At 37.7% G+C, this 18985-nt stretch overlaps 1 protein-coding gene across 5 annotated transcripts in view; it reads left to right on the forward strand.

The window, feature by feature from the left end:
- USP45 (ubiquitin specific peptidase 45) overlaps positions 1 to 18985 on the forward strand; it is a 50250-nt gene that overhangs the window by 24843 nt on the left and 6422 nt on the right. For 3 of the 5 annotated variants that reach the window (XM_053973232.1, XM_053973231.1, XM_053973230.1), the window contains exons 8-13: positions 1459 to 1589; positions 10161 to 10248; positions 13568 to 13649; positions 14631 to 14722; positions 16705 to 16761; positions 17940 to 18083. In XM_053973232.1, coding sequence (XP_053829207.1) covers positions 1459 to 1589; positions 10161 to 10248; positions 13568 to 13649; positions 14631 to 14722; positions 16705 to 16761; positions 17940 to 18083 — 594 coding nt within the window. Of the gene's footprint in view, positions 1 to 1458; positions 1590 to 3504; positions 3884 to 10160; positions 10249 to 13567; positions 13650 to 14630; positions 14723 to 16704; positions 16762 to 17939; positions 18084 to 18985 lie in introns of those variants that run through there. The other 2 variants (XM_053973233.1, XM_053973234.1) reach the window with 2 other exon arrangements.

An 18985-nucleotide genomic window follows, 5' to 3' on the forward strand; every position in this document is an offset into this window, starting at 1 on the left:
CTTAATTTTTTCTTTTTTCTCCTGCTGTTTGCTGTGAACTTTCTGGTGGCAGTGAGGGTAGAGGAGTGGTATTCTGTTTCAGATACCTCTGAAAAGATGATGATTTCACTGTGTTGCTGTAGGTGGTGTTCATAGCTTCTCCAGGCAAGAACAGTGTGAAATTCAGTGCATTGCTGTCTTTATTTCCTCCAGTGGCAGTTCAGAGCAGCAACATGTTTCACCAAGTTATCCTGAGCCACAGCAGAGGTCTGGAGCTTGTTTTTGCCCGAAGGCTTAGCAAGCCAGTGGGGTGTTGGCTTATGCTTGATGTGTAACTTGCACAGCCATAAGGTTGAAAGATTTATTTTTTGTTTCATGACAATGCTTACAATGAAAATAAGGTCTTTGGAGCAAAGACTGTGTTTTCTGGTCTTTGTATGCCAGTGCAGAATTTGACATTGAATAAGAGGGCTGCAGTAGTCTAATTAATAGCAATGTAGAAACCTGCAGCTTCTTGCTTGGTAAGGGGCCTTTTCCCACCTTTTGCTAGTGCATATAAAGGAAATACTTTATATTTGTGTGTATCCATATTGCTTACATTTTGTGTGGATTTGCTTTCTTGCCCTCTCCAAGTGTTGATCTGGCACTTGTAATCTGTTTCTCTGAGAGTCAGGCCAGCTAGAAGGGAGCACTGGGGGCACATAGGAACCTTGGAGCATGTTAGGGAGAGCTGGTGGTCTGTGGTTGTGACACGTGGTGTATAAGCAGTGCAGGACTTTAAAATTCTGCTTTAAAATGGGCTTGATTGGCTGCTGGCTGGATCCTTCCAGATCCAGAACCTGCTGGCTGGGCTGAACATCATACCAAGAGGGGCTCTGCAGCATGCACCCTGTGCCTGTCTCTCAGTGCCACAGGGGACATGTGGGATCTGCCATCAGCCCTTGCTGTGAAGCACTGCTGGTACCCTCACAGCACCTGGTTTGTGGAGGAACAGGTTGTGTTTCTGTGGCTGCCAGATGTGTGGAAATTTCAGTGTGTGGCTCACAGATCAGAGAAGCTGGATGCCCCATTCCTAAGGCTGGGTAGCAGAGAGCCACTGAGCACAATCTTAGGCTGGCCCACAGAGGTGGTCACCTGGGTTGTCTGTCCAGATGAATTTCAGTGCATGTGAGGGTAGGAGGTAATACAAAGGTTGCCTGTTTTTGTGAGAACCAGACTGGCTCATTGACATGCCTGTTTTCAAAGCTGTTGGTTACAACCAAGAATTGTTTGGTTTTGCAACTATTACTCCTTAAATAATAAGCCTGCTCTTAAATTATTTCAATCAAATGGATGATATCAATATTTAAAAAACAAAAACCCTGAAACACTATTAAGACTGAAAGTTACATTGCTCGTTATCATGTATCTAGTAACTTGAAAGAAGTCTTGTGTCATTACTTTTGAAATCTGATGTGTAATTTACGTTTGTTTTTGAAGGATCCTTTGGTGGTAAACCTGTCCAGCCCGGGACCTTTGACTTCAGCAATGTTCTTGTTCCTTCACAGCATGAGGGAGGCTGGAAAAGGTCCTCTGTCTCCTAAAGTGCTGTTCAGCCAGCTTTGTCAAAAGTATGTATTGTGTCCTCAAGCTCATCTTTCACTTATTTTTTTAATTTTAGTTTCCAGTGATGCGTTTCTAAGTGTGCAGTATCTGTTGTCCTTTCTAAAGAAACTGTTAGATTTTTGCCAGGCAGTCCAGAAAACAGCTCCTTCATGTTTTAAAGTTGAAGGACTCCTTGTTGCATGCCAGGGTTGTACCTGCTCTCTGTGTAATGTGTGGTCCAGTTCATAACCATGGACATTCAACAGGCTTTGAATTGAGTGTGAGGGGGCAGAAGAGGGCATGGTAAAACTGAAGAAAATAGGACTACCTTCTAGGTTTTGTTTTTTGTTAACATAAAGCTGTGCACTACAAAGTGTACGTAGGTATTTTGTAAAAAAGAGTAAGATTTTAAATGGGGAACTTCTGCTATGATGTCTAACCTTGGCATCAATTCAAAATTAAAAGGGGTCTAACAAGTAAGGACTTGAAGCAGTACTGAAATGGCATATGGCTGCAGATTGCAAAGAGCTTACAAGCCCTAAAGAAACTCCTGTTTCTTGGTATGGAAAATGTTTACAGTGGTGCTTTGTAGGTACTTTAAATTATGATGCAAACAATCTTGCTTTTAGAAACACCTGTAGAAGACCTACTTAAAAGTTGATACAAATATTGAAACATTGAATTACTAGTAACAGAATCTGTAGAAGCAGAGTAACTGGAGGATGGTGTATCTGAATCTCATATTTAAAAAAGAATAATGTTGCATGATAGTTTATTTGCTATAGCAGGAGAGTTAGGAGGAAAGTTGCAGCTTCCTACCAGGGAGTTCCAGGACAATCTTACTGAGCAGGAATGGATTTAAAATATGGTAGAAAGAAACAAAAGCTTTTTGAATAGAGCAGGGACAATTTAATTCTGTAAAGAAGCAAGTCATTTCCTTTTCTTTATCCTCAAAATTCAGCTTCAGAAATTTAATATAATATTTTTTCTATTGTACTTGTCTTCCTTTTGATTCTTTTGAGCTGTAAAAAGAAATGTGTGTAAAGTTACCTTACAGCATTTTTGAGTCAAACAGCAGTGTTCTTTGTTTAGCATTATCTACCTGGAAGAAAAATATACAGGGAAGAAAACTATATTGTTTTCTCACTCCTCCTTGTGTTTCAAGGCTCTCTCAAAAAAATGTGAGTGTAAGAATTAAATTTGGCTGAGAAATGGAAGGAAAATTATTAAATAATACTAGTATTTTTTTCCCAGTGAATATTAAGGATTGAAGGGGAAAAATGATGTAAAACATGTTTTGAAGCCCACCTTAGCAAATTGATTGTGAAATAATCACAATGCACTTCAGATGGCATGGTATTTCTAGAAGTGACAGGTATTTTGTGTCTGCTCTGTGTGTCTGTAGTCATTGAGCGATGTCACTTAAATCTCAGCTTGTTCAGTTGTTGTTTTTTAATCATTCAGGTGTGCATGCACTTTAACTAGCAGCTAAAATTGAAGCATTTTAATGTGGTCAGCAGATTTTTGCTGTTTAGACGTATATCTGCCAGCTTCTGCCATCACTTGCCTTCATCCCTACTTCTTACTTTCATTATCTTTGCAGAACACCACTTAGATACAAATCCTTTACTAGCTCTACTATCAACAACAAAAGTGTCAGCCACATCCTGTTAGTGAGAAGTTAGATGTTCAAGGGCAGTAAGGGGCTGGACAGATATAAGAGAAGGTTTTGGTCTTTGGATTGTTTTCTCATTGTTGGTGACACAAGCAAGAAAGGGAGGGTTTCAGAAAATTCAGCAGTGTGCAGTGGTAATAGTAGGAGAATGGGAAATCTTTATCTTTGCAAACTGAATACATTTACTATTTATTAGCTTTAACAGTATGAATGCAGTGTTCTGTCATGCCATTTTTACAAAGCCTTTTTCTTTTTTTGTTTTCAAGCTGGCTTTCTATTTTTCATCGAAGTTGAAATGCAAGAGAGAGCAAGGCAAGAATGCAGGAGTTTCAGCTAGGAAGAAGTCTGTGTTACTGCAGCATTCTCTGTAAAACTGCTTCTTGAGGGCTGCCAAGAGGTTGTGTTAATGAAGTAATCCTAGAGGCAGGCACTACCTGTGGTCTTCATATTGCATTAGCACAAACTCCTTTTATTCAGCAAGCAAAGCTCAAACAACAAGTTTCCTAAAGAGATGACAGGATGAATGTGTAAAAGGAAGAGCTACATTGACACAGCTACCAGGGAGAAGGACATGGGGAAGGGCAATGCTATTCTGATAGTAATGTTTTGGGTTTATATATATTACATAAAAGTTTGCTGACTCCAGTTGCAACCTCTTTTTCTTTTTTTTTTTTTTTTTAAATTCATTCTTTCCCCATCACAGACTGTCTCAGTGCAAATATACAGTATATCACCATACCTTTATTCAGTAAAGAATTTATGAAGGAGATTGTACAGATAGTATAGGATAGAAAAGGGTGCAGACACTGCCTTGTTCAGCTGCAGCTCTGGCTTGTCCCTGAGTGGGATCCCAAAACCTGCAAGTGGATACATGTTCGCTGCTCAAAAGCAGTAAGAGAACTGGAACACAGTCATTTTCAACTGCAAACTGCTTCTTTAAGAGTCTGAGGAGATCATGGTATGAAGTTCATAATCTTGTGTATGAAAGCTGCTCTTTTTTTTTTATTAAATTACAAAAGAAAAAAGTGATACCAAGTGTTAATTTTATCAAGTGGTGGAGTAGCCAGGTTGAAGAAGGGGAGAAGAAGAAAAGAAGTGGATGAGTCTTTCTCCAGCAAATGTTTAGCGTCTGGTACTAATTCATCCACTGTTAATTTTGTTAGTGTTGCAGCTGTCAGATGTTTTGTGAGGACAGATTGTGAGCATAGCTACAGGGCCCTTCTGTTGGTTTTCCACTATGCTGAATATCAGGACTGCAGACTTCTGACTTATCTGGAGAGTTAGTGACTAATGCGACACTGATGTATTAAGAGGACATACATTTTATTTCCTTTATTTGTTATGATTGAGTAATTTTATTGGTGGAAGAAAGCTTAGTTTTGTGTAGCAAGTAAATGTTGCAGCATGTAAGTGATAAGTCTAGAAAGGAGTTACAGAATTTAGCTGCTTCAAACCTCCATTAAATAATTATTAATAGTGATATATTATTGCTACATTACCATGCAGGAAAAAATACTTCCCTAACAAAGATTCTATTGGTGTTCACAAAATCTACATAGGTCTTTATTCTTCAAAGACCATTATTCATCCTTCCTTCTCATGTGCAGAAGGTAGAACTGAAGGCAGAGGTGGGACTGCCAGAATGGAGGTCATGTGTGGTTAGGACTGTTGATATTAACAGAATGATAGTTTTGGAGGGGAAACTTAAACAGTTCCACATTTGTCACTTCTGAGAGGAAATGCTAAGGAAAACTAAGGCAATGTTATACAAGATATAAGAGATAAAACAAACAGGATTTTTCTCATTAAGGAGTCTTTTTGAGCCTTTTCTTTTTAAATAACACTGCTGTATCTAAGAAGATATTGAAAAATAATCTTCTTAGAAAAGATTTTTTTGCTTGTTTATTTCTCCCATTTGACTTTTACTATGTAAGTATAATAGCAGCAGAACACACAGTTTTTTTCCTTGACCAGTAGTTAGGGATTAGTTTGTGTCCATGTCATGCCTCCATGTGCCTTGCTGGTGGTGCTGTGTCATGTTGAGGAGCTCTGACAGAGGAGATTACAGCTTCTCTGGGCAGCGGCAGTTGAGAGATTGCATGTCTTTTTTTTTTTCAGCAAACTTTGTCAGAGTTTTCATAATTTTAGGAATAAGTTTATGAGTGCAAAGTAAGCAAATTGCATGTAAAAGTGTGTGCTGGCAGCAATCTGTACGTGTTCCTGAGCTTTATGTTCTTCTCAGAAGGTAGACCTGTGTAGCATTTTGGAGAACACAGGTATTTTCAGTGTGTGGTATTGGTGAGCTGTGTAAGCAGAGTTTATAGACAAAATGAAGAAGAAAGCCAGTAATTTTATTAGGTTCATTGGCAGTGTATTCTCCATTTCAGTTAACCAAAATTTAGGGAGGGGTAACAAAAATAGGAAGCCTTTAGGTCGACAGAGACTTGAATATTGGGAGTTCAGGCAGGAGAGAACATGAAAAGAAGACATGACAGTAAGAGAAAATAATGAATGATAGATTAGCTGTGCTTCTTTAATTGCCCTCATAAGAGTTCAAGGAGCTGTCTGTGAAACTGAAAAGCAAGATTTAGAGCCAGGGAAAAAAAAAAAGGAGGTTTTTTAGTATTTTATAGGGTTAACCTATGGAACTTGCTGTCAGAGCAGAGTGCTGCTGGAAATCTTAGCAGGACTTAAAGGAAGAAAGACTAGATCGGGCACACTGCAAGAAAGTAGAGGTATCTCGTTTTCCCTTTTGGGGGAAGGTGAGACAAAAGAAGGTGAAATAAATCGGCCAGTACATCCAAAGGAGAGCTAAGTGCTGTCTATCCATGCCCTTGAGATAGTACAGTTGTGCCTGGTGTTATCTGTTACTTGCATGTGGAGGCAAGCCCATGTTTGGCTGGGCTCCTCCTAAGCACCTCCTACCAGGCAGAACTCTGTAGTGTAATGTACTGCATTAAAGGATTCCTGTGCGTGTTGCCTTATGGAAAAAATCAAATAGTATCTTCTGTTTTCTGTTTCCAAGTGCTTATTGTTGTTTCTAAAATTTTCCAAGGTATTAGGCTATCTTCTGCACAAAGATAGTAATTCTTGAAAGGATGACTTTGGAGAAGATTTTTATTAAAGACAGTAAAAGTCTGTCAGCTCTGTGCAGTATGATTGAATGACTTTAATTGTATCCAAGTTCTGCTTTTAAAGCATAGCTTAATTTCCCTCAAATGAATATAAAATAGGAATTAAAACTATTATTTTTTAAAATGCTATGTTACCACGTAGTTCTTGTTATTACAGCATTCTAGGAAGCAGATCATCATGAAGAGTATTTTTTTAACTGACAGTCAGGCAATTATAGCTGGTCTCCAGATGAGCAACGAGAGGCTAGTAGATGTCACAGTTGTCCTTCACCACTTATGGCCATTAGCAGGAGTTCAACCTGTTCTGTCATTATCCTGCTGACACTGTACAACAGGTTGTATCGCATTGGCACTGGCTTCCATATGTCAGCACATCTGTGAGCGGTCAACTCAACCAACCATCTCCAAGTCCCCCACTTTTGCCAAGGATATTGCTTGAAGCATATTTTCAAGGAGACGAGAGCACACATCTTTTAGTTGTCAGATTTCTGTGTATCAGCATGGATTAATTATTTTTTCTTCTCTCATACTGGTTTATAAGTGTAGGCATTATGAGGCGTAAAATTCCCTCCTTTCTTTTTGTTGTTATTTTTCGGTTTCCTCTTGTGGTTCCCCTCTCCAAAACAAATGCACTAATTTCAAATATTTTTCCACAAAACATGAGATATTTAGAATTATATGCAACTTTACCTAGCATGCTTTGTACATGAATGACAGATTAAATATATTTTAAGCAGTGTTAACAATGATATAAATTGTCAGTGCAAGTAAATGACTCAGCCTTACAGGGAATCTTTACAAGTTACTTTCCCTGCCAATTCACCTTTAAAGTGGTAGGTGTTAAATTTCCATCATCCTTGTTTCCATTAAAATCAGGCGTATAAATTTAGTACAGGCCCTGAGAAGCCTAAATAATCTTGTGCTTGTAAATGCACTGTGTTCTAATAAAATGAAAAAAACCCAAAACAAACCAAAATGAAAAACTTCCATGGCTGAATTAATTTCCTCTTCTTTAATTTAAGCTAATAAAACTGTGTGGAACATGCAGGTAAATTATTTTACTTTGAAATACAAATTAGAAAATTAATTTGCACCTGAAATGAATTTTGTATATTCATCAGTGGGAGGTTACACTGCAGTAACAAAAAGTATGTGTGGGGCTTTTTCCTGATTTGCATTGAAGATTTTGTTCTTTAAGGTGTCTCTGCAATGAAAAAAAAAACCCTCCTGTAACAGTGGTGGAATTTTTGCTTGCTCTTTTGTCAAGTAATTATTAATTTTTCTTCCCTTTTATTATAGTGTCTCTTGAAGAGGTCCTGCTTTTGTTGCCAAAAAATAATAAAATCCATATTAGTACCAGGATCCAGAAGATGTATATGTGGAGGGTTTTCTTGCTATAGTGGAGCTATTAATGTGCCTGTATTGTAGGAGATGGGCTTAATATTCTCATTGATTCTCACTGCCTCAGGAAAACAAGAAATTTCTCATAAATTAATGATAATACTGTGGTTATCTATCCAGATTTCTCAGAATTAAACTGATTTTGGCATCTGGGTTTTTTCAGATTCCTGGACATTTAGTGAGAGAAAACTGTTTTGGCAAATTGAAAAGTGAAACTGTGCTTGCATGCGAACATGCATGCAGCTACATATGTTATTTATTTTTTTAATGTATATTGAGTATTTTATTGGAACCAAAATAAAGGTTCAGTGCTTTTCAGAAAGTATTTGCAATTTATAATCAAATTTATTAGAAATAAACCATATGATTTTAATAGAAGAAAAGGTGGCATTTTAGGAATATTAAAGAAAATATTTAATTTTTAAGTTTATTTCAGTTTTTAAATTTTGAAATTAATTTTTGAGGTTGACTTGCTCATGAAAAAAAAATCATTTTCAGAAGAAGGCTTAATAAAGTCACCCTCTCTACTGATTCCAGATTTTATAGTAAGCCTCACAGTACAGTAGCATCATTACATCATTTTAAACTAGGGATATTGTCAACTCTGTTTCAAAAACTACATATGAAGGGCAAATGTGAAAGTATCTGATTTGTAAATGTGAACATGTTGTTTTGCATATGCAGGTCCAGATTAGTTCCACTTAATTTTAGGCATTGACCTTAGACATTTGAGTTGTCACCTTCAGTCCTTCCCCAGTTACACCCCAAAGTGCCTGCGGGGAGCGGTTCAAAGCTGAGACCCTGTGTCACTATCCTGCCTGTAGCCCATGTCTGCTGTGCCCTGACTTGGTGTCTTGCCACCTTGCCCAGCTTTACTGTTGGAGGAACATTGCACATCTGGGGTGTTTTCTGATCACCTTCAATTTCTCCTGTGCATGAGCACAAGCTTCTAAGGCAAATCTGAGCAGCTTTAGTATATGAGTGGGATGGAAGCCTCACTAACCCTCAAGAGCCCTGAACAGCTGAAGAGCTCTGCTGGGCAAGTGAGATCATTGTGCCAGGGGAAATAGCAATATGTATTTGCAGCTCTGTATACTAGCTAGCTGCAGCATGCAATCCACAGCTCAGAGTGAAAACTGCTTCAATGTGTGTTAAATAAAATTGAGGAGCTGAGTGAGTATTGGTTTTTCTGGCTGCTCTGCCAGTTTGATAAAACTCCTGTTTGAGCTATGCTACTCCAGTTGTCCCCTGTGCTAGATTTTGGAAGGCGTGCACGTGGTTAGGCCTGTGTGTGCTCACCTCATTCTGCAGCAAGAGTCACAGCTGCCATTTGGTGGCATTACTGGAAATTCAGAAACCTACCTGTTGCAATCCTGAGCAACTTGCTTTAGGGGACCCTGCTTGGTCAGGCAGGTTGGGTTAGGTGAACTCCAATGGTCTCTTCCAACCCCTTGTGATTCTGTGGAATCTCATTTTAGATTAAGTAGTTCAAGACTGTAATTAAAGATCTGAAGAGTAACCTGCCAGGAAAGACAGGTATAGTTTGGCCAGTCATTTACACTTAATGTGAACAGAGATGTGTTAATAGTGAATACTATTCATTCATTTGGGGTTGCAAGATCCTGAAGAGTCAAACTGTTTATTAGGAGCCTTCTGGCTGTGGTAAGGAGAAGGATCTATCCTTAAGAATCACCTTAAGGATCTATCCATGTATTCATAAGTTTATTTTTTCTAATTTCTATTTAATCTATGCCTGAAATTTAGAGTACATTTAGATGCTGTGAATAGTAAAAAAAGAATTCAACAGTTCTTGAATAGTAGTGATAGATGCTACTGAATGGCTGTCTCAGAACTGATGCAACATTACCCCTGTGCAGTTGCCTAAAACATCACCAGTGTAAATGGGAGCATAGTCAGAAAGAGACATTTTTCCTTTTCGGGCTTCTGAGGGTGATGTGGATGCTGCTGGTGGTCTAAAAGGACTGGTTATGCACATTTGAGATTTCTCCTCAATTAAGAAAAGGGTGAGATAACAAAGGAGTTTAAGCACTTGGAAAACCTTCCTTCTCTCTCTTCCATGACGTTGGGAATGTCTAGTGGTACAGAAGTACTGGTGTAGTCTGTCAGGAAAGGGCTGCTAGCATGGATAAGACTCTACTGGCAAATCTGTATTTTAGTCAAGCCTTACTCCATAGAGTCAAATTGCAACACAGGTTAAAGTGCAGCCTTGTTGGCAAAATTGCCTGCTGCACCAGGACCTTCCTAAAGCCCCGTGAGGTTCTGCAGGGATTGTACCTATTTGTACCCCAGCAAAGTGTCTGATGTTGTCGTTGTCTTGTTAAGAATATCCCAAGATAATTTAAAATTCTTTACTGTTTCTTTCATAGGGCTCCTCGATTTAAGGGGTTCCAGCAGCAGGACAGCCAAGAGCTTCTGCACTATCTGTTGGATGCAATCAGGATCGAGGAGACAAAAGTAATGGCTTTTGTGTGTCTTTTAAAAGTGAACTACTAGTCATTGCTTCAATGTTCTTCGTGCTCCCAATGTTTTAAAGATGTTTGTAGTGAAGCAGGAGTGTCTATTTTCATTATCTTGAGAAAATAACTTTTTTGAAAGATACTTAATTATGTTCATGTTGATTTATTAAAATAGTTGATTGGAATCAAAGTTTCAGTTAGTAGGAGGAATATGATAAGTAGAACATGACAACTTTAGAAATTTGCCTTTAAAAAAAGGAAAAGGAGGAAAAAAAGGACATCTGAGACATCAAGGAAGTAAAGGTAGGACCTCTGTGTTAGCTGGCAAAGTGAATTTTTAAAGCTTTGGATCAAAAATTAGCAGTTCTTAGCTATGTGCCTGCCCATAACTTTAACCAAAAATTTTCACTGAAAATTGTGGGGAGAGGGGGGAAAATCTTGCAAAGTTTCTTGTGTCTCTTGAAAGTGTGAAGAACTCCTTGTTTTATCAATAAGGTGCTGCTTTTCATTGCTTAAAATCTATATCCAAGTATGTGAAGTATAGAAGGAGTTTGTTATATTGAAAACGTTCCTGTGTGAGTTTTTTTTTGGTTTCTTTTCCTTCATTATTTGTGCTTCCTACATTGTTCATGCAAGAAAGGGAGTGTTTGGTTGCTATTTTGACCATATCAGATTTAATCTGTCTGACTTAGTCTTGGACCCTTCTTTTCAGATGATACTTTGTGGTAAATAGCCTTTTCTAGGCCTCCTCTAAAGGAAGGCCTTAAATCTTGTACTGACCAGAATACTTCCTCTTCCCTTTCATTTAGTAACCCAATGAATGTCGTGATCCTGAGCTGAATTATCTCACAGATAAAATGTAAAGCTGTGTCTGGGCCTGGTTCCTGGCACTACAGTAGAGCTGAACAAATCCCCATCCTGCCAGAATATGAATATTTATCGGTCTTGTCAGCATTCTTGATTATAAACAGAACTGAACTGCAAGAAGAAACAGTCAAACCTTGACACACACGCTTAGAAAATGATGTCTTGAGCAGTGTACACAACAGAAGCAGCTGACTTCAATTAGAAAACAGTTGTTACATTTTTGCAGCAGAGGGAAACTTTTTTTTTTATTTGCATGTAATAAAAGGTGAAAACGATGTTTTCTTGACAAAGGAGGAATCACAGAAAGCAGGATTATTGCAACAACTAAGCTGCTTCTCCAGGTGGTGCTTGTGCTTTCCCCTCAAGTCAGTCTTCTGTCAGCTTCACCAGTGGATGTGCCATCATTGCAATAACCTGCATTAGCATTTGTCTTTTAAATCATTTATTATTAGAGAGCAGTGACAGCTACAGTACCTACCTCAAAAGAGTGATGGAAGATGGTAAGAATTTACAGTGATTTTTGGGTAGTATTTCTGCCACTCCATCAACAGGCAGAGAGATGTGGGTGCCACCCTGCCCTGCAATTACATCCCACTGCTGCCCTAATGGTGCATGACTGCAAACACATCTTTATCACCTCGGGGTGCTCTGCCACCGACAGTACTAGTAAAAGCTCTCTCCCCCCCCCTCTCTGTTTTTTTTTTTTAATTATCCCATATTTCAGGTCTGTAGATGGCAGACAACCAGCTGGGCACAGGCAGGAGCCCAGCCATCCCTGCTTCCCTATCTCTGTCAGGATGAGTTGTTTTTTAAACCCTTAGCTTTGATGAGAAATACGTATCATACATAACATTAGTTACAGGAGGTAACCAAAAATCCTGTTATACTTTTGCCTCTTCTGTGTGGTTTTGTGTTTGTATCTGACACCAGTGCTGAACTTTGTCATATTCCTGAGGAAAAAAGTTAGAAAGTGTACACAAGTGGACTTTTCAGCTAAAAGCTTGGCCATATAACAATAAAGATGACATAGCGTCTGCTGTCTCCAGCAATGTGGGCTGGAGATGGTTTCACACCGGGGCCTGAAGTGGCTGAACCCTGCTGCTAATTGATTAATGTCTGCTGCCATTGTCCACAGCACCCTGCCCATTCAAAGACTATGTCTTTCTTTGACCTAAATAAATGGTTCAACGAGCTAATCCCAACAAAAGGGTTGCTTATGGCCCTAAACCCATTTATGGTGCTCAACTTCATGAATTACCTATTGATTAATCCTTTTAGTATATTGTTGGCTTTAAGATGAACAAAGCTGAGCTCAGGGCAGCGGGAGTTAATTCACAAGCCAGGTCACATACTCATAAGGTCGGAGTATGACTTGGTGTGATGGGTGCCTGAACTGGAAACCAAACCTCTGACACTGTCTGTCATCCTCACACTACAGTGATATGTGGCTTGGAAGTGTGCTGTGCTGCCTGGAAACTAGAGCCATCTATTAATCTTTTCCTGTTAGGACAGAGGGTTTGAGTTGCTTGCAGAAGGTTTGGTATTTGTCTCTTAGAATGGTACTTTGCTCTAAGTGTGACTTCAGTATTTAATTATAAATGTCATTTGCACACCAACAAGGGAGACTCATACATGTTACTAGAGTCTGTGGATCAGAGAGACAGAACATTTGCCAGGAGAAGGGAAAGCACAGGTCATGCATGGTAGTTAGAGTCAGGGGACCTGATTCATCTTCCTGCTTCCCTCTCTGCAGCACGTCAGAGCTTGGGCTTTTCTACCAGCCCATGCAGTGCTGCTGCCAAGAATACAATGCCTCTTCACCTCCAGGCAGCTGAGAAATAACTGCAGGGGGAAGCACCCCCTGTCTGGAGGGGCAGCTACAACTCATTAATTAATTTCCTTCTTTCTGATCCTTCTTTCAAAACTGTAGTTTTTAGGATTTTTTTTTTCAGTAAATGTTGGTAACATTTACATGAATTCATGAGAAGTTTTCTTTCTCTTCTAAGGTTTTCTAACATACCTCTGGAATTGGCAGTGTTAGAAAATAAACAGAAGTGATAAAAATACTGCCCAAACACAGTCACTGAATTTTGGCTAGTGAATGACTCTTAGCTGCCTTCTAAATATTTTGTATCCTAGTCCATCAGTGTAAGTCCATTTGCAGTGGGAGAAATGGATAGCATTAGTTCACTGAAAATCTCATCGTTTCTTGGTAACCTGTGAAGTGCCCCATGATGGGAAATTCCCTTTTAAGGGAAGGACATTTTTGGATGATTATCTACTAAAGTTAAGCTCATGTAGTTTTGACATTGTTAGTGAATAACAACAATAGTTTTACAGTATTAGATTACGTTTATTTTATGGAAATAAGACAAAAGAAAATCTAATCATACATGACTAGTTTTTAGAATGTTTACACTTAAAATACTTGGTTTTATTTTTACTTCTAGCGTATACAAACTGGTATCTTAAAAGCATTCAATAACCCAACTACTAAGACAGCAGATGAAGAAACTAGAAGAAAAGTCAAAGGTATGCAACTCTTTATTGAAAACTTCTAAAACTGCACTAGTCTTTAAATACCATTCATCAGAACTGCCTATTGGGAACAGGAGGTCTGAAGTGCTGTAATGGCCAGACTTTATTCTGTGTTACTCTAGTGCCGCCTAGTGCATTCCTAAAGTGTAGAGAGCTTAGTGTGTGCTGACTTGCATCTATGTATCCAGGAGAAAGGCTCCCCAGTGTTAATCCGTCTCTTAACCATAGGTAGAATTTAATTTTGTTTTCTAAAATAGCCTGCTCTATATTTGTTACATAGTCATAATTACTTTATGCTCAGAGAGACCACTTTCCATAAATAAAACTGATTTCTGTCAGTTGACTGGTACTGTGAGCACTGTAAATACAATTACAAAGTCAAGATAGGCAGCTGTTTCTAAAGAAGGTGGTTTTGTTTCAAAATAAGAGGTTTTTGTGGGGTTTTTTTTCATGTGTTTGTTAATTCAGTAGTTGTAATTTGGGGGATTTTGTTTAAATTAAAGTCCTAATGATTAAGATCTTTTGTAAGTCATCCTTCCCAAATCTGCAAAAGTTAAGGCATAAAGATGTATTAGAAAAGGTTTTTGTTATGTTTTAGAGCATTACAGTTGCAAAAACCATTTTGAAAGGGTGAGAATCTCTCTGTTTACCCCAGTGTCTATATCAAGGCAATGCAATATTATTTGTTCAAAAGAAAACTGAGATTTAAAAAGCTTCTTCTTAAGAGATACAATATTATTACTGTGTTACAGAAGATGGGGAAGGGAAGGATAAAAGGGAACCTTCTCAATAAAATATTTTAAATGTTGAGATAACACAGTATATGATGTATTAGTTACTGTATTGTGTTCAAAACATTTTGAATATGTTTAAAATTGTGCTTTTGTAATATATCTTGGAAAGAATTTTGTTGTACTTATAGTGTGGCATTGGATGTGTTATTTTTCACATTTAAAAAAGGCAATGTTTTTTCAGCATATGGAAGAGAGGGTGTGAAGATGAACTTCATAGATAGGATCTTTGTTGGTGAATTGACTAGCACTGTCATGTGTGAGGAATGTGAAAATGTAGGTATTCTGGAATTTGGTTTGATGTGGAATAGATCACATACTGGTTTGATTACGTTGTCTTGAAAGTATAAAATTGTGTTGACAATTTTATACTTGTTTGTTTGTTTGTAAAAAGAAGACTTTATTGAAAGTTTCTCATTTGAAATTATTTATTCCTTCTTTAAAGCATTATCCTCCCAAACCTAAGAAGAGAGATCCTTTGAATTCACAAAGGATTCAAGTACTGGGCTTGATTTTACATCTGACTTAAGGCTGGAGGTTCCAAATTCTATAATCATATGTGTTGCACGCCAGTGTTATTTGATATTTTTGAAACACCTATTTTAAAACATAAATCCTCCTGCCTGCTCTTCTGGGATACACCTGAAAATTGGGAATTACTTACTTTGAATTAGAATGAGTGGGAAAATGCTAAAATGACTTCTTTTTCTTTGAAGTATTTTTTATAATTAATGTAATAACCCTAATGAACAGTGTAATCCTTTCATAATTAATATTACTGACATTCCATCATAAATGCTTTCCATGATCCTTATAATTTTTTTTAAGTTTGACAGAGAAAAATCTTAATTGCATGACTTTTTAAATTGAATGTTACATTTGTGTTTGGTTTAAACATTCTATTTCATATTATAGAGATTAAGTAAATTAATCAATCTGAAAAATTAAGCACAGTCCTGCAGTGCCAGGTAAACTTCCCTGTGTGTGATGTGCAGATTACTCTTCAATGTGCTACTAGTACCAATGAAGAACTTTGACTCTATAAAAAATAGAGGTTGTATGTATTTTGCATGTCTCATGTATTTTTGCTGGCTTCTTATATTCTGCCTGCACAGGACTTGGAAATATGCTAGCTGTAGCCCTTTGAGGAAGAGTTTAGCATTCATTTTCCTTTGCCTGCACTGGCAAGATATTTTTGATGCATGTTTGTTCATGCAAACCAACACTTTAGAGGAGCCCCTGTTTGAACATCGCTCACCAGGCAGTCAGTCAGTCACCAGAGCTGCCTGCTTTTGATCTCATTTATTGCTTTACTGGAACCTAAACATTCCTGAGGCCCTCGTGCAACAGGTAAAAATCAGCTTGCAGTCCATACCAAATGGCACAGGTGGAAGATGGGGTCACAAATACAGGAGAAGGGACATGGTGACAGTAATTGATGGCATGGCTGTGACTTAAATATATAATAGGATTTTTACTTCCTTTTTTAAGGTTTTGTTTTTCACAGTCTTTTCAGAGGTAAGATAAGTCAGTTTTGGAAGGAATTTGAGAACAGCAAAGGAGAGAGCCTAAGGAACTTAGTGATAAAGGCAGATGGAAAGTGCTGAAAGAGATTGTTTTTAGGTATGCTTTGCAAGAATTTTCCAGCTTATATATGGCAAAATGAAACCTCAATAAAAAAAAAGAGGCTGTTTTTTTTTTTTTCCAAGTACCTTTTCCCCTGTAATTGTATTGACTTTACCAATTAGTATATGGTGTCAAAAAATCTAACAAAGCTTTTGAGTGTAACCAGTAAGACTGACTTAATCTTAACTGAGAGCATGAGGTTAGAACCTGTCACGTAACTGCCATTAACCAGTCCTTGCTGCATAACAGCTCAAACACCTGTGCAGAAGTATCCAGAATCAGGAAACCCTAAAAGTTTAGCTTTCTGCAAAATGGTACCACAGAGAAAAATCTATCTGGAGCGCAGAGGAAGTGAACACCACACTGCTTCAAGTCAGTTCATGCCCAGATGAACGGCCTTGCCCTTAACTCTACATGCTGAAGTTTTGTGTGGTGTTAGAAAGAAAATTAGACGTAACATTTATACATTTTTTAAAAGTTAGTGGGAAGTTCTTCATTGTAGTTTCATACATCTTGTAAGTAATTAGCTTGTTGTATAGTTTTTGATAATAAATTGATTAAATAAAGGGAGCTATGTACTAAACCCATATACTGTTCTTTGTGTTTAAGTGCATTTTCTCTTTTTCTTCAAGATTTCAACTGTAAAAGAACCTTTCATTGATCTTTCACTTCCTATAATAGAGGAGAGGGTAAGAAACAGAATATGTAACAAGTAACTATTGCTTCCAGTGGATTGTTTTTAATAGCCTTATGAAAATATTTATCTGTATATGCATAGTTTTGATTTAAGCCTTTGATTAGCTTAATTTAATAGTATGTACTTACATAAATAGAATGATTATAAGCCTTTAAGCCTTTTTTTTTTTTTTTGGAGGTCCAGCTAGTCAGATTCTAACCTATTGGTTTGTATCTAGAGAACCTGAGTCCCTTGGGCTGATGTTTACCTATAGGATGAGACACTTTAAAAACGGATAATTGAATTTATTTATTCTGGTATTCTCAGCATTTTCTAGATTGCCTCTATTAGTTGCAGAGGAACTGTGTTCCTTTGAAGGCATAAGCTATTTTTTCAGGACTTGGACTTTTTATTTGAGAGTAGTGGGTGTGGGCTGGGAGTGGTTCTTCATCCTGCATATATTCATCTACATTTAAGGGAGAGTAATTAATGTAATATTTATTTCTGTATAAAATGTATTTTTCTCCAAGCACCAGTTTTTTTTCATAACCAATTCTTCATCTTTGTTGGTGCACTGGGTGCAGATGCCTGTGGGAGTTAAGGCTTTAAGATCATTTTGACTATCTGGGCCCTTGTGCTTCCTGGCTCCCATGTGTTTGTGGGTTCTGTTAGAGAGTGATTTCTGTGGCTGTTCAGCAGTTGCTGCACTTACTTGAGCATGGGCATGACTTTATAGTCAGCACTTTCCTTTACAGGTGACGTGTGCTGCTGCCAGTAATGTGATTGGGGTGGGGGTGTGGCAGCTCTGTTGTCACAGGCTGCACCAGGGACTGACTTAGGGGGACCTGTGTCCCTTTTGGTAAAGTCACATCTCCCACAGCTATGCATGTGCTTATACAATAGTAGAATAGATTATTTTGTATTGTATTATATACAGAAATTTTCTATCATTCCTGTTCCTTGTGGCTCTCAGTTGAACCTTCAGAGACACTGACAGTGAGCTTATGATTTAAAAAAACCCTAGAAAGCAGCCTTACATCACAATTCAGGGGGGCCATTTAATTAGTTTTATGTAGGTTACTGTTTTCTAAAATGAAAGAAAAAATCCACCTACATGAATCTTTTCTCTAGGTTGCAAAGGAATACAAAATTGACATGTTGCCTTTCCTAATTTCCTGTCTAATTTCTTAGGTTGCAAAACCTGTGCCCTTGGGAAGAACAGGTAAAAGTAAAAGTGTACAGGAGGCAGATCTTGGTCAGTATAATTGTTCTTCTATCGGTACTCTGAATAATCAACCCAAAATTGTCAAGAAACACACTTTAACAAAAGATAAGGTAAGAACTTAAATAGTCACACTAACCAGTCATCCTGAGTTAACTCAGTTTCTAGGGTGACTGAGAACTTCTAGGGAATGTTGACATGTGTCAGTGGGGTTTTTTAGTATACATATAGACTTGTTTTAAAATATTTAGGTCATCATTAGAAGCATGAGAAATGTCAGTCATTGGTAACCATTTAGCTTTCAGTTACAGGGTTTCATTTATAAGGAAAAAAAAATATCTTCAGACTATTTTCAATTCATGTTGCTTTTGGGACTGTTGCAAGGGTCTGTGCTCTGTTGAGTACCATAAAAACACTCCTGAATCAAGTCCTAACACATTAAACACGTGAAGAAAAAATACAATGTATAAAATACAATATATAAAATACAAAATATAAAAGAATGATAGGAGAAGAGAATGAGACAGATGTAGAAAAAGAACATGTGGTAGAAACAAAGGAAAGGATAGAAAGAAGTAGTGCAGAAACTGATAGTTATAGAAGAAAAGGCCTAAAACTCAAACTATTGAGATGACTGGAAGGATTCCCATTGGTACCACTGGAATTTTGATCCAATTCAAATAAAGGAAAAAAAAAAGGAGAAGGAAAGTTGCTTGTTTCTTTTGGAAAGTAGCCAAACAAAAGAAGGCAAGAAAAGTAGTGAACATTTGCAAATCACCTAAAATTATGGCAGCTTTGTGGGTTTGGTTTCCTAAATCTATAGGAATACTTTTCTGTGGAAGCAATCTTTTTTTTCTTCTTGCAATCTTGATTTTAAAAAAAAGTGAACTTCAGGTAATATTAAAATCAGCAAACATCCTCCTAGGGATGCCTTAGTTAATTCTATGACAAATGCCTGTAAGGTGAGTTGAATTTTTTCTGGAGCTGCTCATCAACTAAGGCCTCTCATGGGAGG

The sequence above is a fragment of the Vidua macroura genome, chromosome 3, assembly GCF_024509145.1.
Source record: "Vidua macroura isolate BioBank_ID:100142 chromosome 3, ASM2450914v1, whole genome shotgun sequence".
In the NCBI taxonomy this organism is placed as follows: Eukaryota; Metazoa; Chordata; class Aves; order Passeriformes; family Viduidae; genus Vidua; species Vidua macroura.